This window comes from Danio rerio, chromosome 16 (genome assembly GCF_052040795.2).
Source record: "Danio rerio strain M-AB ecotype USA chromosome 16, GRCz13ab, whole genome shotgun sequence".
Taxonomy (NCBI): Eukaryota; Metazoa; Chordata; class Actinopteri; order Cypriniformes; family Danionidae; genus Danio; species Danio rerio.
Window position 1 is genome coordinate 52,394,424 of NC_141036.1, and position 26,302 is coordinate 52,420,725.

The following is a 26,302-nucleotide window of genomic DNA, read 5'->3' on the forward strand; positions in this document are numbered from 1 at the left end:
CTGGATGTGAAAATACTATAATTTATAAGAAAACTGTATGGAAAAAGCAAGGTCCCATTTTTTTTAAATAAACTTGCCTTGCCTATTTTTATTCACTAATGAGTACTGTAACACTTGTTATTCAGTGTTTGTCATACCTGCCAACACTCCTGTTTTTTCCAGGAGTCTCCCGTATTTCAGACCCATGTCTTTCCCATCTCCCGTATTGTTCTATCTCCCAGAATTCCACCGCCCCACCGCTACTCAGCTTTTTGGTACAGTCCCCAAAATATGATTTGTTCATGTAAGTAAATACACTAACAAACATTGAATAACAAGTGTTACAGTATTCATTAATGAATAAAAATAGGCAAGGCACTAAAATGTACATTAACAAACATTAACTAATGAAACCTTTTTATAAAGTGTTGCAGAAATTCCCCAGCATACCTAACGAATATAGGTTGAAGGTATTATCAGAGGCTTTACTCACTGATGACCAGTTTCCTTTTGTGGTCATGAATGTCACGTACTTTGTCAATCACACAAACACCCACAAAGATGCTAGGTTCACACAGGATATAGCTATGTGGGTGTTTCAGTATGTATCATCTGACCACCACAAAGCAGCGACAAAAAGCATTCTTGATAACACAATTGTAGAGTATTTCTTTTTAATATTTCTGCAAATAGGAATGTAAAAAATATTTCTTGTACTTTCCTATTCACTGCGCTCTAAGTTTACTCAACTATGGTGACTTCTGTCGGAGCAATAGCCTAGTGCAGGTGTGGGCAAACTTGATCCTGGCGGGCCAGTGTCCTGCATAGTTTAGCTCCAACCCTATTCAAACAGACCTCCCTATAGAGTTAAAGTGATCTTGAAGACACTGATTAGTTTATTCAGGTGTGTTTGACTAGTGTTGGAACAAAACTCTGCAGGGACACCGGCCCTCGAGGATCAAGTTTGCCCATCCCTGGCCTAGTGGTTAGCGCGTCAACATATGGTGCAGTAGCACGTCAGGGCGTCCAATGTTTGAATCCCAGCTCGAGGACATTTCCCTACCCCCCTCTCATGTGAAAATGTGACAAGGGTCCATTCAATGTGCTGATGTAATTTTAACTGAAATGGCAAGGCATACTGCAAATTATATTTATTCACCTTTCCCTTACCCTCAAGTGGATCCAAACCTTTATGAGTCTCTTATGAGAAGATATTTTAAACACAGCTAAAACCTGTAAGGTTTCCTATTTACTACCATGGTAGTAAATATAGAAAAAATACTATGTTCAATTGAAACCAGAAGTTTACATACACTGTATAAAAAGGCACATAACTATTTAAAAAAAAAGGTCATATGTTAATGTGACTAAACTTTTTCTCTTTTAGGTAAGTTAGGATTATCACATTTGTTTCTGCTCTGCTTAATATCAGAATAACTAGAGAGATATTTGTTGAGAAATTGTTATAACTTTTCTTGAAAGTCAAGTTTACATACAATAAGATTATTATGCCACTGAAAAAGCTCAGATGATGGTGTCAAGGTTTTGGAAGTTTCTGATTGGCTAATCGACAACATTTGAGTTAACTGGAGGCAAAACTGTAGAATAGTATTTGAAGAAACCCTTAAACATGACATGGGAAAATGAACAAGCCAGAATCAACAAAAAAGCCAGATTACAATTTGCTAAATTACACTTGTAAAAAGACAAATTGTTGGAGACATGTCCTGTGGTCTGACGGAACTAAGATTGAACTGTTTGACCATGATGACCAGTGTTACATTTGGAGGACAAAAGGGAAAGCTTACAAGCCTAGTAATACCATCCCAACTGTGAAGTATGGGGGCGGCAGCATCATGTTGTGAGGCTGTTTTGCTGCAGGAGGGACTGGTCCACTTCACAGCATAGATGGCATCATGAAGAAAGAACATTATGTAGAAATACTGAAGCAACATCTCAAGACATCAGCCAGGAAAATAAAACTGGGCCACAAATGGGTCTTCCAAATGGACCATGACCCTAAGCATACTGCCAAATTAGTTAAAATTTGCTTAAAGGACAACAGAGTGAATGTTTTGAAGTGGCCATCACAAAGCCCTGATCTTAATCCTATAGAAAATTTGTGGGCAGAGTTGAAAAAGCTTGTGCGAGCAAAACAGCCTACAAATCTGACTCAGTTACACCAATTCTGTCAGGAGGAATGGGCCAAAATTCCTTTAAACTATTTTAAGAAGCTTGTGGAAGGATACCCAAAACATTTGACCAAAGTTATACAGTTTAAAAGCAAAGCTAAAAAAAAAAAAAGGAAATGAATGTAAACATTTGACTGTCTAGAAATGAATACAAAGTTCTCAAAAATTTTCCTTATTATTCTGGTATTTAGCAAATGTAAATCATTTAGGTAATCCTAACGCACCTAAAATAGTAAATGTTTAGTATGATTTACCATCAAACATTTTTTTTAAATGGTTATGTTCATTTTTTTAGTGTATGTAAACATTTGGTGAGTGTACTGTATGTAAACTTTTTCTTTCCTGAAATATGACCCATAAGACAATTTACTACAATAACACCATCACCTAGGCCTAAGACATAATGAAATGTGCACTTTCATCAAGGATAAAATTTGCTGAAGGAGCATGTGTTGTAGGAACACAACAATCTTTGGTTTGATCCTGGAGCACACATGTATTGGTAAAATGAATAACTTAAATGTAGCCTAATTAATATTTCATGCATCTGCCGGATGTGGACATGTCAGTTTTGTGAATTTGACTTTTACACCGTCCTCCTTTAGTTTTGATGAATCTCACTTACGTTTGGTGTGGTTTTGTTTGGGTAGGTGTGGACCTGATAAAAATAGAATTTCCATTGCTCATTTTATGTACACTTCCCCGGAGACTTATTAATTTAAAGGCCAGAATGTGGAAGATGGTTTCATATAGAGACAGTGTGGGCAGACCTTACAAATCTTACAAAGATATACTGCTGCTGCCTGCATGTATTTATTTATTTAGCATTTGTGCGTTGAGAAGCCTATGACCATGCAAATTTTTGTGTAATTAATTATTTTTCAGTTTATCCCAAAAATATGAATGTGAAGTGTTCTTTCAGATATTTGTCTCAATTTTAGAAGACACAATCATCAACCAAAATTACATTAGATTAAAGCAACTTTAGAAACAAAACACTTTATTAGATGCCTTTCTAGATCCTTTCTGTACACAAAGCATCCATAAAATAGCAGGTTTTCGTATTTTGTGATTGATTTTTTTATTTTTCTAATTAATATGCTTTTAAATTGCATTATGGGACATTGACCTTTCTTCTTACAACTTTTAATCTTGAAAAGGTCGAAAAAGTGACATTTATTAACATTTTTAGCATTTTAAAGTGATTTATTGTCTGGGTTGATGTTGTGTTACTCTACAAAAACCTTGTAATAAACTGCCAGCTCATTTTTTGTTATTTTACAGACTTAAGTTTCTCTCTCTGTATATTATTTATTATACATTAAAACCACTAAAATGTCAATTAAAGTCTCTTTGTTTAACTGTAGAGTTGAATTATTGATCTCAAAAGTCAACAAAGCAGAGATCAACATCCCTCAATGCAATTCACAACCGTAAATAAACGGCAAACACTTGTGAATTTTGAAATATGGAAACTGTTAATTAAAGATGAGCAAAATGTGTCAGACAAAGCATAAAATCCATACAATTAACCAAATTTGGCAAATTTACTTATCTTTCTAAACTGGTACCTGGAAAGCAGGAGTAGCACAATTATCATGTCAAAACAATGTAGACTTATCATTGTCTATAAAATCCACACACTGCATTAAAAAGATCCTACATTGTGATCGATCAATTTCATGATGCTGCTCTTACAGTAATGTCACATAGTAATGTCACATACTGTCATTATTTTTAGGTCCACTAGAGGTCACTTAACCATAAAACCCAATAGGCCGTTATTATTATTATTTATTCTTGTTTTTTTTTTTTTAGATGAGAAAATAAGCAGCTACACCAACCTACGTGACCAGACACTGACCTGTAATATTTTGTAATTGTGTCTATCTACACTTGTTATATGTATCAACTTCTGCAATTGTATTACACAATTGTTTTATTTTAATTGCAAAAATGATCTAGATATTTCACAATTGTTTCATTTGGCAGGTTGCTAGACAGGTCAGGTCATGGTTCGGTCACTTTGGCTGCACTGCTAATGATTTTTATTTATTTGGTAAATTACACAGTGTTTCACTGTAATATGAATTGTATTTTACTGTAGGAAATTGTTTTATACTGCATGTTATGCATTTCAGTTGCATTATGAAAAATACTCTTTATTTTACAGTATACTTAAAAGATGTACATACAGTTAAAGTCAGAATTATTAGCCCCCTTTGAATTTTTTTCTTCTTTATAAAGTATTTTCCAAATGATTTTTAACAAAGTAAGAACATTTTCACAGTATGTCTGAAAATTATTTTTCTTCTGGAGAAAGTCTTTGTTTTTCTTCAGCTAGAATAAAAGCAGTTTTAAATTTTTTAAACACCATTTTAGGGACAATTATTAGCCCCTTTTAGGTATATTTTGTTTCAATAGTCTACAGAACAAACCATCATTATACAATAACTTGCCTAATTACCCTAACCTGCCTAGTTAACTTAATTAACCTAGTTAAGCCTTTAAATGTCACTTCACGCTGTATAGAAGTGTAAAATATCTAGTCAAATATTATTAACCGTCATCATGACAAAGATAAAAGAAATTATGTGTTAATAAACTATTATGATTAGAAATGTGTTGAAAAAATAAAAAACAAACAACAACGACAAAAAAAAAAAAAAACTAAACCAGGTCACTAAATGAACTATAGTGACCAGACTCTGAACCTGACATGTTTTGTATTTGTATCTATCTACACTGAGCCTTGTTATCTGTGGCAATTTCCCATTTGCATCAATGCAGAGATATTACACAGCAAAATGTATCCTTTCTTCATTTTTCTTCAACTTGGTCCCTTATTTATCAGAGGTTGCCACCGTGGAATGAGCCGCCAACTATTCCAGCATATGTTTGATGCAGTGGATGCCCTTCCAGCCTCAACCCAGTACTGAGAAACACCCATATGCTCTCATACACACACATACACACACAAACACACTCAAACACTGGCCAATTTAGTTCATCCAATTCATCAATACCATGTCTTTGGACTGTGGGGGAAACCAGAGCCCTCGGAGAAAACCCATGCCGAAATGAGGAGAACATGCAAGCTCCACACAGAAATTACAACTGAACCAGCCGGGACTCAAACCTGTGACCTTCTTGCTGTGATGCGACCACCGTGCCGCCCTTAACATGGCATGGAGGTAAACCAGATTTTGATAAAAACCCAAACAATTCAAACATAAAAATAAAATTAAAAAATGTGAAAAATGAGTAACAATAACAAAAGGAGAAAGCACTGAAATGTATTTAATACTTTATAAAAGGCTGTTTTGGTGACGGCAGCTTAAATACGCCTCTTATATGGAGAGTGAAGTCACATGAATTGCTCAGGTGTGAGTGCAAAAATATTGATGGTTCTGTGAGTCTCATCTATCAAATCTAATCTTTATTTCATATTTTCTATTAGATTGAAGTCAGGTGATTGGCTGGGCCATTCTACAGCTTGATTTTCTTTCTCTGAAAGCATCCGAGAGTCTCCTTGGCTGTGTTTTGGATCATTGTCTTACTGATATGTCCACCCTGGTTTCATCTTCATCATCCTGCTAATGTAGATGTTGGACTGAAGCAGCTGATATTCATTTACACTAATGAAGGCCAGAGGGTTTCTGAAGAGCTGCTTAGAGATTTCAACTGCTGTCTGGGCTTTCACTGCCTTGTTACACCTCTCTTCAAGTGTTCAATACTTTTTCCCTGCATCATTTAATTTTATTATGCACAACTTCATTTGTAAAGGATTTTGTTTTGTTTTCTTTCCATATATGGATTTCTTTGGTTGTTACCAACACCTGGTGATAATTTCAAGTCAAAGCACCTTTAGAAATATTATTTCTGAGTAAATTAATGACATGTTCAATACTTATTACCCCCACTGTTTATCACAGATATTTCATTCCAAAGTTCATTCACTTTGGTTGGTCTATTTATTAATTTTAGTAACAGGTTCAGTGGTTTGTTTTACATTAAGGTTTACATTAATGCTTTACATCAGGGGTCATCAAACTTGTTCCTGGAGGGCCGGTGTCCTGCAGATTTTAGCTCCAACCCTAATCAAACACACCTAAACCAGCTACGAGCTAAACACTGCAGGGTCACCGGCCCTCCAGGACCAGGATTGGTGACCCCTGCTTTACATTAACCCTCTGCTGAGGTGATTTGGGGGCCCAAGATACTTTGATAGATCTCTAAATATCTCTAAGGATATTTTGACAGGCCCTGACATTTGTGCTTATTTCAGCTACTCATTACATAGTACTGGCCAACATGTGTTTATTTTGTATTCAGCACAAACTGTGCTACAATAATATGTGAAAGATGTTGTTCATGGTTGCATTTTTTAGAAAAAAAAAAATGTGCATAGTTAGTAGGTTTTAGAGAATGTAGCTGAAATAAGCTGCCAAAAACAAACTGAATGTGCCTGAACAAGACTATTGAGTAACCAGTCTTAAAGTGAAGATTATTTACATCCCGATTATGTAAAAATTATTCTGTTCTCTCATTCAAAGAAAACATTACAATGAAATAGAATGTTAAGTTTGTTTTGGATAATCTCAGCTCTATGTGTGAGTAACAAGGTTCATGAATGGTTTACACCCCGAGAGATAGAAGACACTCCTCCACTCATCCATCAGGAGCATTGCAAAGCCATGTCCAAAGGTCCTCTTTTTAAACAGTACATAAAGATGTTCATGAATCAATAACTTACTTACAAATGCATTTTAAATCACCGAAAAGTGCATATTTGCTGATGGGTTCATACCGATCTGTGACTAGACCACTTGTTATATATGTTATAAATAAATGAGAGAGGAAAGAATTCACTTATAAGAAGAATTTATTTTTTTCAACTGCTGCTCTTGTAAAGGTAAAAAAAAAAATGAAAGAGACCCTGAAGCAGAAATATTAGCAGAGCAAAACAATAAAAGATGGATTAAAATGTTTTTTCAATGGCATAACAGCAAATACAAACATTATTTTACACAAAGTGATTGCTTAGTTAACAAATGCACTGTAATGAACAGAAAATTACAGCTAAACTAAAGCCCTTTAAATTTGAGCCCTGGCCCGAGATGCACAGGCTGTAGCCCTGCCTTTGTCCAATACCTTATCAAAATTTTTGGCCCAAGTCCGACATAAGCCTGTCTTTTTTCCACCAAATAATGTTACAGCCATAAAAAAGACCTTATTTGTATTTAATAAAAAGTTTTTTTGTTTCATTTTTTTATCAGAATAATTTAGAGAAATGTTTGGAGTTTTTTTAATGCAAGCTTTATTTTTTTTTAAGTGAAATTGATATCCAAGCGGTACAGGTATGTGGTCCACAGTGGGTTTACTCAACTTACAAGTTGTGCATTGTGCATGACGAGCTCTCTCATCATTTAAAGTTTTCACTATTTGAAAAGTTGACCAGAAGTTTGCCTGACTTTTTCAGTTTTAAGTTCGCCTTTGCCATTTTTTTTCTTTATGCTCTCTATTGCACTTTGCTGGAAATCTCAAACTTGCCTCATTAAACTTTGTTTTGCAGTTTCTTCTAAAGCAGGCTCAGGCTCAAATGCAGGGCTCTAAGCTAAACACCCATTAAAATCTGTTAAAACCAATGATCACTTGAATCAAATCAAAGCCTGGAAAGTCCATTGCTATGACCCCAAAACAAAGCTTTATATACATTTTAGAAGCGCCTTCAAGATTATTGTATAGCCAAGGGTTGATTTTTTTGGCCACTTTCTTTGGGGTTTTGTCTGGTCTAAATACAGGCCAGCCTGTGCCGCTTGAATAGTTTAGCACAACTTCATTCACTTTACAAGCTTCCAAAGCCTGATTCAGATGCTCAATAATTTTATCCTTCTTGTTTTCAACATTACCTACTTTATAGTCACCCTTTTTATCAGTTTCTAACATAGGGATTCCCAGTTTAAAGTTGTTTTTCTGAACAAAAACAATCTTTCCTCTTACTTCTCTAATTCGCGGTATTTTATTTCTAACCCAACATCCAGGATCATTTTTAAGCTGATTTGCAACATCGTCTGGAAATGGGCCCTTTGACTCGTGCTTGACTCTTAGCAACACTGTCTCTGATTTATGTTGAGACAAAAAACCCTTAACTATGTTGAGAACATTAGCGAACGTTGTATGTTGTGAAATCACACCATGCACAACTTTCAGGTTATTTCCAGACACTCTCAAGTCCAGGTAGCGTACGCCGGCGAGCAGCTGGTTCTCCAGTGACCATGACTGACATTCTGCTGCTGGTCCTCCATGAAGAGCCATGGTGTCGTGAGTACCAGGAATATTGATTTCAGAAATTAACTTATTATCATCCAGAGACCTCATCCAGCCGATTTTATATTTAGCACTGAGCTTGAGTTCTTTCTTATCATTGAACGCTTGTTGTTGAAAGCTCTTGTGCAGCCTGTGGGAAACAACAATTCAATTTACAGGAGATGCATTAAACAACTAAATGTACAGCTTAAAGTATAAGTTGCTTCAGAGAAATTTCTGTCACATTATTGAACTAAATGAGAAATAACAGACCTAAGTAATCAAGTGGAATTTGGCAGATATGCAGAACCTGCATTAGGCCTATTGCAGCTTTTGAATGGATGTCAGAGGAGAAAAATGAAAGTACATTAAGCACATTTTAAAAACAAAGGTCTAAAGTGTTTGTGTGTGTGTGTATGTGTGTGTGTGTGTGTGTGTGGGGGGGGGGGGGGGTTCAGTAATGTCTTAGATCAGGGTGTTCAAACTTGGTCCTGGAGGGCCATTGTCCTGGAGAGTTTGGGCTCTATTTTAATGATCTAGGTGCAAAGCGCATAAGCACCACAGCTTATGGTCTAACAGGGTTGAGCTTATTCTCTTCATGAGTTATGGGTGTGTTTTGAGAATAAAACAATCAGTCTCATCTCCCATTCCCTTTAGGAGTCAGTTGTATTGCGCCATGGTGCATTACCTATTTACATGGTGGACTTTGTAAGTGGAAAAACTAAACGCTTCACTAGAGAGAAAACAGTTAAACAGACCATCTGCAGCACAAGAATAAAGAATGAGCCTCCTCCAATCAGACTTTACTTTCACTTTCTCTCCTTCATGGATAAGGAAATGGTGTTATACGCACAGCCATCCATTAGTCTACATAATTAATTTAGTTTGTTTAGTGCAAAAATTTGTTTCAAAACTATTTCTAAATTCAGTTCTAATTTCCAAACACATGCTATGCCCCATATGGTCTAAAACCTGGCAGGTGGACAAAGTTAACCTTGTTTTTAATTAAAACAAATATAAACAACATAATACAAAAGCAAGTTGCCATGAATAAACATGAATAAACATATTTATTTAGAAAATAATCTTTTAAGAAAAATTTAATCCTTTAATTCTTTTTCATTTGTAAAGGTATTTGCATATTGCTGTATATCCTGCGTGTTTTAAGCAATGTGTAAGCGAGGCGCACAATACGCTCTGCGCTGGACTTTAGACCTGCTTTTAGTTGGACTATTCCGCAGTCTATTTTAGTGCCTCAAAATAGCAACGCACCAACAATGCAGCTTTACACACCTCTTTTCTAGACCGAAACACCCATAAGTCCATAAAATGGTGCAAATGGATTTGCTATTAAAACAACGTGGTGGAAAACGGGAAAATTAAAGTTGCATTGGTCTGAAAATATCAACACGTTGTGGAAACACGTCTTACGACTTAATGTGCCGGGTGTTTGATACGGCCCTTTAGCTCCAACCCAAATCAAACACACCAGCTCTACTGGATATACTAGAAACTTTCTGGCAGGTGTGTTGAAGCAATTTGGAGCTAAATGCAGGACACCGGCCCTCCAGGACCGAGTTTAGACACCCCAGCTCTAGATGGAAGAACTATCTTGGTGGAACTGTTAGTTAAACACGTATTTTAAAAATCTAGCGACCTTTATAATAAAGGATGTTTTGTGCAATAAATAGGTCTAATGGATGTTAAATGTTTATCAGAGAACCATTCTTCAGCATCTAACACACTCAATTTTGGACAGTAATAATAATAATCAATTCATAAATATATATTTATAAATCAATTTATTTAATTTTGGGCAGCACTGTGGCGCAGTGGGTAGCACTGTCGCCTCACAGTCAAGTGCCGACTGGGCCAGATGGCATTTCTGTGTGGAGTGTGCATGTTCTCCCCATGTTGGCATGTGTGTGTGTGTGTGTGTGTGTGTGTGTGTGAATGAGTGTATATTGAAAGGCATCCAGTGTGTAAAACATATGTTGGAATACTTGGCGGTTCATTCCGCTGTGGAGACCTCTGAAATAGAGACTAAGCCGAAGAAAAATTGAATAAATGAATAAATAATAAAATTTTATACTCACAGAAGCACAAAGACGCAGAGAAATCTCACTGGAACTCCCATCTTCTTCACTGTCTGAGAAAGGCACAGAATAAGTACTTGAATGTGAATTAATGGTTAAATCAGGTGAATTGAATGTGTAATAATAATTAAAAACATCAGATATTTATTGGGTTTAAATGCAAGTATTTACATATAAAAACATACCTCACGCTTTAGGATGCACAAACAGAAACGCCTGCAGATCACAGCTCTGTTTCAGCTCCTGCGCAGAGTTCAGTCTGGGAGCTTTAAGAACTCACTGATCTCACGTGATTGGCTGCTAACTTGGTGTGTATTTCCACACCAACTGATAAACATCTTGGCATTAACCAAGAAATTAAAAAACAAAAGGTCAAGTGTACAAACAGACCTCTTGATGAAACACGTGTGTGGGAATAAGGTTTAAAAGCATATTAAAAAGGTTTAAATGAAATGAGGATGCATTTGTGCACTATCTTGAAGCCTCAGCTTGGTCAGTTGCCCATTCCGTCTGGGTGCTCCGGTTTCCACGCAGTCAAAAGACATGCGCTATAGGTAGGCCCACACGGAATCTGCGCGCGCCGAATTCCGCAGATTTTTAGCCCATCATTAATTCTGTTTAATTACTTGAGTAAATGTGTGTAAATCAAAATTTATTCAGTTTTTTTAATTAATTACAGTAATATTATTGACTAATATGAAAATGTTCATCTGATTTATGTACAATGCAGTTTGTAAAGTTGTAATATTTTCTGTCTTTTAGTAGATATATTATATCAGTGGCTTGCTTTGTTTACCAAATAAAGTGAATCTATTGTGCAATTTAAACATTAAATAAAAGTAAAGAAGATATTATTTTTTATTTCATATATTAAGGTTTTAGTTATGATACTCCCAAAATAATTCCACAGAAACTTGCAGATTTTTTACAAAATTCTCAGCAGAAATAGCAAAAAACGCCCGCAGATTCTGTCTGGCCCTGGCTATAGGTAAATTGAATAAACTAGATTTCTCGTAGTGTATGTGTATGCATGCAAGAGTGTTTGGGTGTTTCCCAGTACTGGGTAGAGGCTTAAAGTGCATTGGCTGTGTAAAACATATGCTGCATAAATTGGCGGTTCATTCCTCTGTGGTGACCACTGATGAATAAAGAGACCAAGCTGAAGGAAAATGAATAAATTTATCATTTGAGCTGCTAAATTTAAAAACTTGAAATTCTGGAATAGTGAAAAACATTTGTAATCCTCTCTTCTGCGTGCCTACAATATCCAACTCCAAACTCAAGCTCAAAAAAAGCAAGAAAAGTGGTACGTGTGAATACGTGTGAAAATATTGTTATTGTTCAGTTATCTCATCTCGTTTGCATCAGTGCAGTGTCATTGCACAGTTGCTTTATTTTAATTGCAAAATTAGGTTACATCTTAAATTTCACACAGAATTCAGACTGAGATAGCAGTGAAGACTTATTGCAGAGACAATCACATACACCTCTGCACTGAGATCAGTTTAAGACCCTGTTTTACTCCTAAAAATAAAGGTTCATTAATTTTTTACTGTCTTTTGTGTCTCCAGAATGTGTCTGTAAAGTTTCAGCTCAAATCACGCATTAGATCATTTAGTATACCTTTGTGTACATTAGAAATTTGAGCTGTTTTGACTTTTTGGCTGTTTTTTTGCCTGTGTCTTTAATAGAAAATGAGCTGGTTCTTCCCACCCACCATTCTCATGTGGATGTCAGAGCCAAAAGCTGCGTCCCAAATGCCACACTATACACTAATGCACTATGTACTTATGGACTTTTTTTAAAGATTTAACCGGTTTCCCTGATGACGTTTGACGGTTGCCAAATAAGCGAAATAATTGACCAAACTACCAAACAATACTTGCCATGAGTATAACCGCATTCACCATCGGGTGGTGCTGTAAATCACTCTCGTAGGAGAATTTAGCTTTCACAATCCAAAATAAATAAAGTAATCCAACTTGTGCACAGTCGACAGCAGTCGTTGAGTGCGTCAAGTGTCCATCATTACACACTTCATTTTACCGGTTGAATAAGTGCATCATCTGGGTATTTAAAGTGCACTTATTATTTTTAGAGTTTTCAGTGTGAACGCACTGCTTACATTATTTATACTACAAAATGGCGTAGAATAGTGCATAAATATGCGATTTGGAACACACCTAAACATATTGCTCGCTATTGCTATGATGGGTGTAGATTCTCCTGCTCAGTCTCACTTCACAAGCAGCACAGTGACAGACAAGAAAGAATCAGATCTCCCTTACTACAGTAAGATTTTTCCAAATGTTGTTAGATATATTTGTTGTGGAGTTAATTCATTATTAAGCTCAACTTGCTGCTCATCTGTAATCAGTAATAATCCAATCAGAGTGATCCAAGCTTACAATAATTGGATCCTTTCTCCCTATTGCTCTATCTTCATTTTGGAAGAATCCCCCCTTCCACCCCATCTCCTTCTTTTCGTCCCTTTTCTAAGGGGAGCTCTTGAGACCTACCTGACCTCGGATCCCCTTAAATGCGTACTGACTGGGCGGGAGCCTCGGGCTCAACCATCTGCGATTTCAGGGTTCTCTCCCGGGACAGCATGCCAATCCTTCCTTAAACGCCTTTCTGAGTTGGAACTCTTGAAACCTGATTTAAGTCCACAAACTAAATGAGAAATGGGAGGGATTTGGATCCTATTTTTACATGAGGAAATTAAAAAGAGACTTCTTGTGTTTATATCACTCCAATATAACTGTGGACACACTACACCTACACACAGTTCTGTCCAAACAGCTTCAAAAAGATGATTTTCATCATAGGTGCCCTGGAATGGAAAATTTCATGGATGTTTAGGTTTGTTCTTAGAACCACTGATGTCAAAACAACATCACACACGCACTTATAAGAGTGTATCACGGATAAATAAAAGAGATCAAATTATGCATCTTCTAAAATGTGCTGAGTTTCTGACCATGCAAAGGCTCAAAGTCATTTATTCGTTTATTCAATTTTCTTTGGGTTAGTCCCTTTATTTATCAGGGGCCACCACAGCGTCATGAACAGCCAACTATTCCAGCAACGACCCTGCACTGGGAAAGTATACACTCTTGCATTCACCCACATCCACTACGGACAATTTGGTTTATTCAATTTACCTATAGCGCATGTGTTTAGACCAGGCCCGGATTGGCTAATCGGGAGGACCAGGAGAATTCCTGGTGGGCCGGTCCGTTTTTTGGCCGCGAGGGACGGTGACTCCAGAATCTGTTGCTCTCAGCAGTCACACTTTTTAAATTAATTTATTTATTTACTTGACCACAGTCTCCTTATTCATTATTTTACCACAGCTCTGCTCTTTTTATATATAACCAGCCTGCAGGTTAATGATGATACAACTCAGATGAGTCTCCTCTCAATCTACAATTGTTGTGGTCCAGTGGTTAGCACGTTAGATTACGACGCCACCAACCTGGGTTTGATCCTCGTCGGAGTATGTTACTTTTCATTTTTATTGTTAAGACATATAATACTGTTAGGGTTGTTGAACATTTGACGTTCTAAAGCAGCTGTTTTCTCAAAAAAAAAAAAGCGTGATAGTGTAATTAGAAACTGAATTGGAACTGAGGAACTTGAACTGAGGTGGGCCGGTCTGAGGCTTGAAACTCCAGGGCTGAAAAGGAGTCCCACTCCGGCCCTGGTTTAGACTGTGGGGGAAACTGGAGCACCCGGAGGAAACCCACACCAACACGTAAACAACATGCAAACTTCACACAGAAATGCCAACTGACCCAACTGGGACTCAAACCAGCAACCTTCATGCCATAAGGTGACAGTGTTAACCACTGAGCCACCATGCCACCCAGTTCAAAGTCAAATGAAACAAAAAATATTCACAAACGTATGGTTGTCAAAATGTTATATTATAACCATGGAAAAATAGAAGACTGTCCTAATACGGATAATGTTGCATGTTACTTTTTTATAGACTTATTCATTTAAGCTGCTATTTTTAAGAATACTTGGTTGAAAAGTTGAAAAGGTTAAAAGAAAACCCTGAACCAGAGAGAAAAAAAGTAAGTAAAGCAATGATTACAATGCTTTATCATTAGAATAACCGAAAATACAAACTTCTTTCACACAAAGTGATTGCTTAATTAACAAATGCACTGCAATGAAAAAGCTTAAACACCCACTAATCAAAGCTAATGAGAAGTTGGATCAAATCAAAGCCAGGAAAGTCCATCGCTAAGATCCCAAAACAAACCTTTGGATTCTGTTCGGAAAGGTCTTGGAGATGATTATATAACCAAGGGTTGATTTCTTTTGCCACTCTTTTAGGCGTGTTCTCTAGTCTCAGCAGAGGCCAGCCTGTGCCGCTGGAATAGCTCAGCACAGCAATATCAGCTTTACAGTCTTTTAAAGCCTCATTCAGATGATCAGTAATTTCAGCTTCCTTAATTTTGACATGGCTTACTTTATAATCATCTTTTTCATCAGTTTCTAACAAAACAATTCCCAGTTTAAAGTTGTTTTTCTGAACAAAAACAATCTTTCCTCTCACTTCTCTAATTCGTGGTATTTTATCACTAACCCAACAATCAGGATCATTTTTAAGTTCATTTAGAACATTTGCTGGAAATGGGCCGTTTGACTGGTGCTTGACTCTGACCAACACTGCCTCAGTTTTATGCTGAGACAGAAAACTCTTAATTGTGTCGATGGCATCAGAGAATGTTGTATGTTGTGAAATCACACCATGCACAAGTTTCAGATCATTCCCGTTCACTCGTAAGTCCAGGTAGCGTATGCCAGCCTTTAGTTGGTCCTCCAGTGACCACAACTGACATTCTGCTGCTGGTCCTCCATGAAGAGCCATGGTGTCATGAGTCCCAGGAATTGTGATGTGAGAAATCAACTTACTATCATCCAGAGTCTTCATCCAGCCGATTTTATAATTTGCAGGGAGATTAAGTGTCGCCTCATCATTGAACACTTCTTGTTGAAAGCTCTTGTGCAGCCTGTGGAAAACAATGAAGTGGTACATTATCATAAAAATCCAGGCTTATTAAACAGTGTAGCTTTAGCCTAATTGGTAGAATATACAGTAGCGCTGGTATATAATTTAAAGAACATGCACTTTACTTGGGCTTACCCTCTAAAAGTCGAATCAATAATAGTCAAAGAGAAGAGGATTGATTGACCAAAATCGCACATGTAGCATTGATAAATAAGTGAAGTTTATTTATAAACTAATTTCGAGAGGATCACATGCTTATGATTGCTTGCAGTCAGACCCACATTATTCAATTTATGATTCACTAATCAGATGATTCCCAAGCCACTATTAATACCATAGGTTCCATATAACAGCCATCTTTGTTTTGAAGAAACCCCCCTTCCACCCCTACTCCTCCTCCTTTCCTAGATGGGTGACACGGTGGCCCAGTGATTAGCACTGTTGCTTCACAGCAAGAACGTCACTGGTTCTAGTCCTCACCAAGCCAGCCAACATTTTTGTGCAGAGTTTACACGTTCTCCCCGTGCTCACCTGGGTTTTCCCCGGGTTCCCTGGTTTCCTCCCGCCGTCCAAAAACATGCAACTTTAGTTAACTGACTAATCCAAATCAGCACCATAGGCATACTCCTAGTAAGTAGCTATCTCTTAAGAGCAATCACTATCTGTTCATTAGCTACTACAGCAGGGGAGTTCTCGAGATCTACTTGAGCTCAAACTCCCCTCTTGCCTTGCAAACGGGAGGGAGCCCCAGGCTCGACGATGTTATAAGCTCAGGGCTCTCTCCCGGGACAGCATGCCAAACAAGCTTGATAATAAAGTATTGGCTAAGTGTGAATTCTTGAAAGAGTCTTTATTTTTATGAGTGCTGTTACAATAAGTGAGATATAAGTTGAAGTTAAAGGCAAACTAATTAATATTGTCTCAAAATAAAGAGGGACAAGATATACATCTGATTTTTTTCCTTCATCCAACTCTAATAACCTACCTAATTTTGGCATATAAAAATAAAATCCATTAATGCTGTTTTTTATACTCACAGAAGCATGAAGACACAGAGAACTTTTACAGGAACTCTCATCTTCACTGTCTGAGGAAAGCACAGAAAAATAAACACATTGTTATAGGGTCATTATCACTATAAAGTGCTTTCGATGTCCAACAAGATTGAATCAGTCTTATATGAACATAATGTGAAATGATGTTTTAATATATTTGAAACAATAAGAATTTTGGTCAAATCTGTAAACATTGAAAAATAGCTCACATTAATCTGTTTCTTAAATAATAACATTAACAATAAAATAAATAAAATATAAATATACCACAAATATACATTTGACCACCCCTATAACCGTTTATACCATTGTGAATGCAGCAGCCTTATTATGCAGGAAAATACTCAGTCAGCAGGCTGAATTTAAAATCTCAACTGCAGCAGATCTAACCTACAGACAGATACAGTAAATGTCCAAAAGGCACTTTTCTTGAAAATAAATAGTTGTTTTTCAATAAACGTATAGCCTAAACTCATATTTAATTTAAAATGCACCTGGAAAGTGCTTGAAAAGTCCTTAAATTTAACCCATTAGAGGTTACCTGAAGGTCAGAATCAGCCCAGTATCCCTCAAAACACAGACAACGTAAATACAATTGATAACCAATGAGATGTATTTAACTTAAATATAGGAATTTGACTGAAGCATGCATTATTATTAACACAAACTACTAATAATAGGTGACCTCTTATGGTCAATGTATAATTCGCACCCTGGTTCTACCAATGTGGTTTAAACTCTGCAGTTCACAGTTCAAGAAACAGCATAGATATTTACTTATTTATATTTATTGTAGACAGTGGTGTGAAGTAACAACTGACAAATACACAAATTACTGTAATTGAGTAGTTTTCCTTAATAATTGTAATTTACTAAGTGTGTACTTTTACTGTAACTTGAATACATGTTTAGTGCAGTATCTGTACTTTTACTCCACTACTTTCCTTCAACCTACAGTCACTACTTTACTTTTTCCTGTCTATGGGGATTAGAAAAATCAGTCCTGTGATTCCTGTCCAGTCAAATCACATATAGAAGATAAATCGCTTCATAATGAACAACGTCAAGACATGTGTGCCTTATAATTGCAGTAAACTGTTTGGAAGCATTAAAAGTGTCCAAGTAGATGTTCAAAATCTTAACACTCATTGAACTAGAGACTTTAGATGCATGTCACTGATGAGAAGATGACGGATGTTTACTGTATGATGACAGAAATGGCCTTAAACACCCAGCAGTCAAAATGACGTTGTACCCTATTGTCATGGGGTCGTTGCATTTTGTTTGGAAATGAAAATCAACGTCAGGACTCAACCCGATTCAACGTCCAACCTAAAACCAACCAAATATCAAATTCTATTGAAGTTACAGCGTGGCACTGTGTGGATGTTATCACTATGACGTCTGTCAGACGTTGGATTTTGGTTGCCATACCTGATGAATAAATGTCAGTATTTGCCATCAATATGATGTTGGCTTAAAATGTTGGCTCCATGTTGGATTTTGGTCACTTTACAACACAACCTAAAATCAACCAAATATCAGCGTCATTTGATATCATTATTGGACATCAAAATAATGTTGTCCTTGAATGCTGGCAAGACATTTAATTTTGGTCACCTGACAACCTAAATCTAACCTAATATTAATGTCTTATGATGTTGTGTACCTGCTGGACAATAACTTAATGCACTACAGAATGTTACGTTAACACACACATTCTCAAATTACATGTAAACGCATCTGCTTTTAACAGCATAATACTCACTACTCTTGAGTACTTTTGAAATAAAGGTAAAGTTGGTTTTATATTCGCACATTTGGACTTTCTGATTAATAATATAATTTCAGAAAAGTATTCTTTGCAAATTTTAAATAGTGAAATCATATTAGCAGTCAATAGTAAATAAGTACAGTATTGTTCAGTCAAATGCATAGTGCTAATATTGTTTTGAAGTCATCCTTGCATGCTATTTCATACTCAATATTCAACTTAGCGTGGTAAACAATTTAAGGGCCGTTAAAAGGAACAATTGTGCGAATATCAAACCTAATTTACCTCAATCTTTTGAAAGGGTTACTGTTTACTCATACTTTAAGTAATATTTACAACAGATACTTTTACTCTACTTGCACTACATTTTTACGCAAGTAATGATACTTTTACTTATGTAGGCTAAGTATGATTTTTCAGTCTTTTTTCGACCACTGATTGTAGGCTATAAATCTATGGGGAAACAGTTGTAGCTAGCAAGCTAGTTTCTCCATCCATCGTACTGTAGCTCAGCAGAGTTAAATCGTTTTTAGAAAGCACAGAAAAATCCGTACAAACCTTCTTCTTTTAAGACTTTATAGCAGTTCACAAAGCAGTTAAGAGCCTTCTTCTTCCGCTTCTTCTTCTGGGTTTAAGGTGGCTTGTAAATCAGGAACAAACCTATTAACTCGTTGTTTCACGTCAGCGGCCACACCTGATAACTGCGTTTTTTTTGCCACCTGCTGTTTTCCCTTGACCTTAATGCTCGTTTATTATGCTCGTTCTTCGAGTCCAGTCATCGTTCATTGCAAACAATCTTTTATAGATTCTTTTACTCATTTTAAAGAGCCATATCATAATTAATGAAGGTGTGCCCATATTTTTTATTTTTTTTGTATTAAATGAGTGTTATTTGAATCAACTGAAATCAACTGATATGCAACAATATTAATTTAAAACTTAACTTGACAACAATTAGAAGCCTAATTTGAAGCATTAAAATGAATTCCCCTTAAAAGAATAAGCGAATAAAACTAAATCTGAAAAAAAAAAAAATTTAAATAATAAACTTAATTTGAAGAGTTGAGGCTTAAATTTAATCTTAATAGAAAACATTTTTTTTTTTCAAATGTGTTCAATTAAGAAGTTTTGTTAAAGCAAATCAAGATAAGGATCCTAATAGACCCCTATATTCATCTTTAAAAAACATTATGATAAAAGATAATCTGTGAAAAGGTATCATATCAGAATTTTATGGTTTGCTGACAATGAACTCACCTGAAAATTCATATTGAATACATGGAAGGAAGATTAACAGTCTGATAATTTGAATGAAGATTGGGAAGAAGCCTGCACTAAAGTTCACACTATGTCTATAAATTCATGTCTTAAATGTATACAATATTGATAATGTGGGCATATGTATCACCAGTAGAATTAAATAGATTTAATAAAAACATACAGATATTTATACAAAATGTTTGGAAGCAAGAGAAACCTTATAGTGCATAGTGCAACAGTGTGAGAAAAAAAAAAACTAAATGAACATGTATATATACAGGTGAAGTCAGAATTATTAGCCCCCTTTATTAGGCCCCCAGGACAGATCATCGTTATACAAAACTTGCCTAATTACCCTAACCTTCCTAGTTAACCTAATTAAGTTAAGCCTTTAAATGTCACTTTAAGCTGTATAGAAGTGTCTTAAAACACATCTAATCACATATTATTTACTGTCATCATGGCAAAGATAAAATCAGTTATTAGAAATGAGTTATGTTGTAACTATTATATTCAGAAATGTGATGACAAAATCTACTCTGTTAAACAGAAATTGGGGAAAAAATAAACAGGGGAGCTGATAATTCTGACTTCAACTGTATATAATCGATCTATGTGTGTGTGTGTGTGTGTGTGTGTGTGTGTGTGTCTGTGTTATTTGACAAAAAAAGGTTATAATTTTAAAACGATGCAGAGTATAACCATGAAAGTATGGAAAGTCGTCATTCACGCCTATAAATCACAAACAGTTTATTTTAATACATGTTTGTTATTCAACTGAGCTGCTTTAGTTCACGACTTGAAAATTGGAGTTAAACAAGGCAATTTATGACAATGCTTTACCACGGACATGACAAACACGTGTCACACATAGTGATTACATGCAATCAAACACCTAGTAATTAAAACCAATGATCCGTTGTATCAGATCAAAGCTTGGACAGTCCATCGCTATAATCCCAAAACAAGGATTCGAATTCGGTGGAGACAAGCTTGTATACAGCCAAAAGTTTTCTTCTTTCGACAAACTTCTTGGTGCTTTGTCTAGTCTCAGTAGAGGCCAGCCTGGGCCACTTGAATAGTTCAGCACGACAATATCAGCTTTACAGTCTTTTAAATCCTCATTCAGATGCTCAGTATCTTTAGCTTCTGTAACTCTGACATCACCTACTTTATTGTCATCCTTTTCATCAGTTTCAAGCAGAGGGATTCCTAATTTAAAGCTGTTTTTCTGAACAAAAACAATCTTTCCTCTTACTTCTTTAATTAGTGGTATTTTATCACTAACCCAACAATCTGAATCATTTTTAAGTTCATTTGCAATATCATCTGGAAATGGACCCTTTGACTCGTGCTTGACTTGGACCAACACCACCTCTGTTTTATAATGAGACAGAAAACTCTTAATTGTGTCTACGACATCAGAGAATGTTGTATGTTGTGAAAACACACCATGCACAAGCTTCAGGTTCCTCCCCTTCACTCTCAATTCCAGGTAGCGTATGCCGGCGTTCAGCTGATTCTCCAGTAACCACGGCGGACATTCTGCTACTGCTCCGGCATGAAGAGCCATGGTGTCATGAGTGCCAGGAACAGTGACTTCAGAAATTAACTTATCATCATTCAGAGTTTCCATCCAGCCGATTACATAATTTTTAGGGAGATCGAGTGTCGCTTCATCAGTAAACACACCCTGAACGCTGTTGTGCAGCCTGTGGAAAACAACAATAAAGTACATTGTTAATATAAAATGTAGGTTTATTAAACAGTGTAGCTTTAGGTTAACTGGTAGAATATACAGTAGTTTTGGTATACACTGACCGGCCACTTTATTAGGTACACATCCAACTGCTTGTTAATGCAAATTTCTAATCCGCCAATAGCATGGCAGCAACTCAATACATTTAGTCATGTAGACATGGTCAAGACCGTCTGCTGCAGTTCAAACCGAGCATCAGAATGAGGAAGAAAGGGGATTTAAGTGACTTTGAACGTGGCATGATTGTTAGTGCCAAAAGGGCTGATCTGAGTATTTCAGAAACTGCTGATCTGCAGGGATCTTCACACATAACCATCTTTAGGGTTTACAGAGAAGGGTCAGAAAAAGAGAAAGTATCCAATGAGTGGCAGTTGTGTGGGCGCAAATTCTCAAGCTGATAGAAAGGCAGCAGTAACTCACATAACCACTCGTTACAACCAAGGTCTGCAGAAGAGCATCTCTGAACGCACAAGTTGAACCTTGAGGCGGATGGGCTACAGCAGCAGACCAACACACTGGGTGCCTATGAGTCTCGAATTCTGCTGCGACATTCAGATGGTCGGGTCATAATTTGACGTCAACAACATGAAAGCATGGATCCATCATACCTTGTGTCAACAGTTTAGGCTGGTGGTGTAATGGTGTGGAGGATATTTTCTTGGCACACTATGGGTCCATTTGTGCCAATTTAGCATTGTGTCAACGCCACAGCCTACCCATCTTCTAATGGCTACTTCCTGCAGTATAACACACCATGTCATAGAGCATGAATCATCTCAGACTGGTTTCTTGAACATGACAATGAGTTCACTGTACTCAAATGCCCTCCACAGTCACCAGAACTCAATCCAATAGAGCACCTTTGGGATGTGGTGGAACAAGAGATTCACATCATTGATGTGCAGCTGACAAATCTGCAACAACTGTGTGATGCTATCATGTCAATATGGACCAAAATCTCTAAGGAATACTTTCAGTACCTTGTTGAATCTATGCCATGAAGTATTAAGGCAGTTCTGAAGGCAAAAGGGAGTCTAACCTGGTACTAGTAAGTTGTACCTAATAAAGTGGCCGATGAGTGTATAATTTAAAAAACATGCATTTTACTTGGGCTGCCCTCTAATGGTCAAATAATGTAACTATTAGTCAAAGAGAAGAGGCTTGGTTGACCAAAATCTTATGTGTAACATTATTAAATGTTGATGCCAAAAAAGAATCTTGATTTCTTTTAAATAAGTTAGATATGGTTTTCTTGAACAGTAAAATTAATTAACATAGTGTCGGATATGAAAAGGGAGAAAAATTGCATCTGTTTTTTTTTTCATCCAAACTCAAATAACCCACCTAAAAACAAATACAAAAGCATTAATGCAGTTTGTATACTCACAGAAGCAGAAAGAGAATTTTCACAGGAACTCCCATCTTCTTCACTGTCCGAGGACAACACAGAATGAAACATTGGTATCATATTTACAAAAAGTTCTTAAAAAAATAGTTCACCCCAAAATGAAAAATTCAAATCATCATTTACTCTCCGTCAAGTGGTTCCAAAAATTTATGATTTGATTTATTTTGTTGAACACTAAAGAAGGTATTTTAAAGAAAGCTGAAAACCTGTACCCATTAACATGTTCTATGGAAGTCAATGGTTACAGGTTTCCAGCTTTCTTACAAATATAGCTAAGTTTGAAAGAAGTAAAGGGTGTGCAAGTTATTATAAAATGTTGAATTTTTGGGGAAATATCCCTTTTGGTTTCCAGTTAAACTGGTTCTTAAAATTCCTTTACTCAGTATGTGACTGATAATTACAGGCCCGTAGCCAGAGGGGGTTTGGGTGGTTCGAAAGACCAACCCCTCACTGACAAAGGTTCAGAATTTGTCCCATACATGAGCTCACTTGTCCTATTTTGACTGCTATGCCATCATAAACAGTGAAAATAACCCATCGAAAAAGGCTTTATGACCAAGCCGAATCTTCTGTTGGCTGTCGCTTCGGTGTGACTTCAGTTAATCAGTTTTGTTTAATGCTAACAATTATTTTTCATGAGTCCAACATCCAGTTGTGCAAGAAAACATACAATCTGATGCAAGAGATGTACTTTTTTGCTACTGTATTGTTTTAAAATAGTGAAAACTCATTCATTCATTCATTCATTTTCTTGTCGGCTTAGTCCCTTTATTAATCCGGGGTTGCCACAGCGGAATGAACCGCCAACTTATCCAGCACGCCTTTACGCAGCAGATGCCCTTCCAGCCACAACCCATTTCTGGGAAACATCCACACACACACACACACACTCATACACTACGGACAATTTAGCCAATCTAATTAACCTGTACCGCATGTCTTTGGACTGTGGGGGAAACCAGAGCACCCGGAGGAAACCCACGCGAACGCAGGGAGAACATGCAAACTCCACACAGAAACGCCAACTGAGCCAAGGTTCCAATCAGCAACCCAGCGACCTTCTTGCTGTGAGGCAACAGCACTACCTACTGCGCCACTGCTTCGCCCCATAGAGAAAACAATTAATTAATAATATTTTTATATTATTATGTATTCAAATTGACAACTTCTGACTGAGGAAAGTTGAATGTGCTGGCCAGTTTTGCCTAAAAAGTGATAATAGGCTACGGTTTTTAATTTAAAACTTTAACAGATTCATATTTTTTTTCTAATGATATGTGATGTATGAAATTTGTATGTAAAAATAAATATAAATATATATATTTTTTATTTTTTTATTTTTCTTCTGCCTGCTTTACACAACTCTAAAACAATTCAAACACTAATTTAGGCCTGTCCAAACCAGTTTTGAAAAGATTGCTGCAATTTTATTATTTCTTTTTTTACATATACATATTTTAATTATTATTTTTAAAAAATCAGATCATTTAAAATTTCCAAATATAAATAGTCATACACTGTAAAACTGTAATGAATGAAGTTGGAAAAATAATTAAATACATCTCAGCTGTAAGTTTTTCACTTTTTTTACAGTATACTATTATTATGTAAAATCGCTAATGGTCTATAACCGTAGACTGTAAAAGAGAGGCTGTAATGTAAACGGTAAATGTTCTGTAATGTTGTAAATGATACCAAATTCATCACTCAAAAATGAAATAAAAACTAAATTAGCTAAAGTTATCACACAACAGTCCTCATACCAACGTGGTTAAATCTCTGCAACAGTTCGGGAAACAGTAATAACTAGACAGCTCGCTTCTTAAACAATCGCATGGCAGCTCAGGTAGCGAGTAAACACACACGACATCAAGCAATCACAGAGAAAGGCGTACAAACCTTCTTTTTCCTTTGAGGCCAGGTAAGAGCCTTCTTCTTCTGAAGCTTTGGGGTTTGTAAATCAGGTAGCCTACGAACTGTGCATTTTTGACCCCTGCTGTTTTCCCTTGAGCTTAATTCGCGTCAATTATACTCGTTCTTCCAGTCCAGCAGGGCCGGCGCGTCCATAGAGGCGACCTGGGCGGCAGAGTAGTCAGGGCGGTGTCCGCGACGACCACCCCTAGGCTAGCCCCCATAGAGTGTCGCAGGAACTCCCATCTTCTTCTTTCTCTGAGGGTGAGGATAGCGCATAACGAAACATTGGTATTGTGTTTACAACAAGTTCTTAAAGGGATAGTTCACCCTAAATGAAAGTTTACTCACTGTCAAGTGAATCCAAATGTCTTTGGTTTTCTTTAATCTGTTGAAAGCTAAAAACCTGTAACCATTTACTTACATTGTAAAAGTGCCATGGAAGTCAATGATCAAGGTTTTCCAGCTTTCTTTAAAATAGAAAAAAAAAACCTTATGAAGATATTAACATTTTATTTTATTGTTATACTTTTATATTATTATTATTTTCACAGTGCTGGGTTGCAGCTGGAGGGGTATCCGCTGTGTAAAACATATGCTGAATAAGTTGGTGGTGTTAATGAAAAATTAAATGGTGACGACAACTATAATAAAAATATAATGACATTTTTGTTGACTAATAAAAACGAGACATGAATGTGACCGGGAGATAGTTTTTTTTTTTTTTTTAGAACATATACAGTTAAAGTCAGAATTATTAGCCTTTGATTTTTTTATATTTCCCAAATGATATTTAACAGAGCAATGAAATTTTCACAGTATGACTGATAATATTTTTTTCTTCTGGAGAAAGTCTTTGTTTTATTTCGGCTAGAATAAAAGCAGTTTGTTGTTTTTATGAACCATTTTAAGGACAAATTTATTAGCCCCTTTAAGCTATATATTTTGTGATAGTCTACAAAACAAACCATCAATATACAATTACTTGCCTAATTACCCTAACCTGCCTAGTTAACCAAATAACCTAGTTAAGCCTTTAAATGTCACTTTAAGCTGTATAGAAAGAAAGATAAAATAAATTAGTTATTAGAGATGAGTAAAACTATTATGTTTAAAAATGTGTTGAAAAAAATCTTCTCAACATTAAACAGACAATGGGGAAAAATAAACAGGGTGGGCTAATAGATCTGACTTTAACTGTACATTCAGAACTAATCTTGGTGTGTGATGCATTACGCGCACACACATTTAAAAAGTATCTGGTCCACATAGATGCGGGATGCGATTACATCGTCTTACATTGGGGCTGCCAGACTAAACTATAATAAAATGGCAACAGCTGAGAGAAAAGGTAGATTCACATTAAATGTCAAGACAAAAAAAACATAAACCATATAGAGAGGAAACAGCTGATGAAAACAACAAAACTAAAGCGACATTATAGCATACCAGAGAAGTATGCTATGCTTTTGTTGTTGAAATTCACACAAAGGTAAACTCAGATCTTTTTTACTTACCCGAGTGTGTGCTTTT

At 36.3% G+C, this 26,302-nt stretch overlaps 4 protein-coding genes across 7 annotated transcripts in view; 1 reads left to right on the forward strand and 3 right to left on the reverse strand.

Moving 5' to 3' along the window:
- The window catches only part of LOC147840416 (uncharacterized), a 976,031-nt gene that overhangs the window by 684,559 nt on the left and 265,170 nt on the right, over positions 1-26,302 (forward strand). The window lies entirely within an intron of this gene.
- LOC100000275 (uncharacterized) lies at positions 7,039-11,953 on the reverse strand. Its single transcript, XM_087288201.1, has 3 exons — positions 10,762-11,953; positions 10,577-10,629; positions 7,039-8,631 (listed from the first exon to the last, which is right to left on the reverse strand). The coding sequence occupies exons 2-3, from the start codon at positions 10,615-10,617 to the stop codon at positions 7,800-7,802; spliced, it is 873 nt and encodes a 290-aa protein (XP_087144327.1). The 5' UTR covers positions 10,618-10,629; positions 10,762-11,953; the 3' UTR covers positions 7,039-7,799.
- si:dkey-152b24.7 lies at positions 14,485-19,220 on the reverse strand. 2 transcript variants are annotated; one of them, XM_087284824.1, is made up of 4 exons: positions 18,990-19,101; positions 18,092-18,181; positions 16,640-16,689; positions 14,485-15,603 (listed from the first exon to the last, which is right to left on the reverse strand). In XM_087284824.1, exons 3-4 carry the CDS (start codon positions 16,678-16,680, stop codon positions 14,778-14,780), a joined length of 867 nt encoding a protein of 288 aa, XP_087140950.1. In that variant the 5' UTR covers positions 16,681-16,689; positions 18,092-18,181; positions 18,990-19,101; the 3' UTR covers positions 14,485-14,777.
- Positions 20,427-24,910, reverse strand: zgc:174938. 2 transcript variants are annotated; one of them, NM_001105700.1, is given in 3 exon segments: positions 20,427-21,403; positions 22,838-22,880; positions 24,758-24,910. In NM_001105700.1, coding segments are annotated over 2 exon segments (852 nt in total). In that variant the 5' UTR covers positions 22,873-22,880; positions 24,758-24,910; the 3' UTR covers positions 20,427-20,586.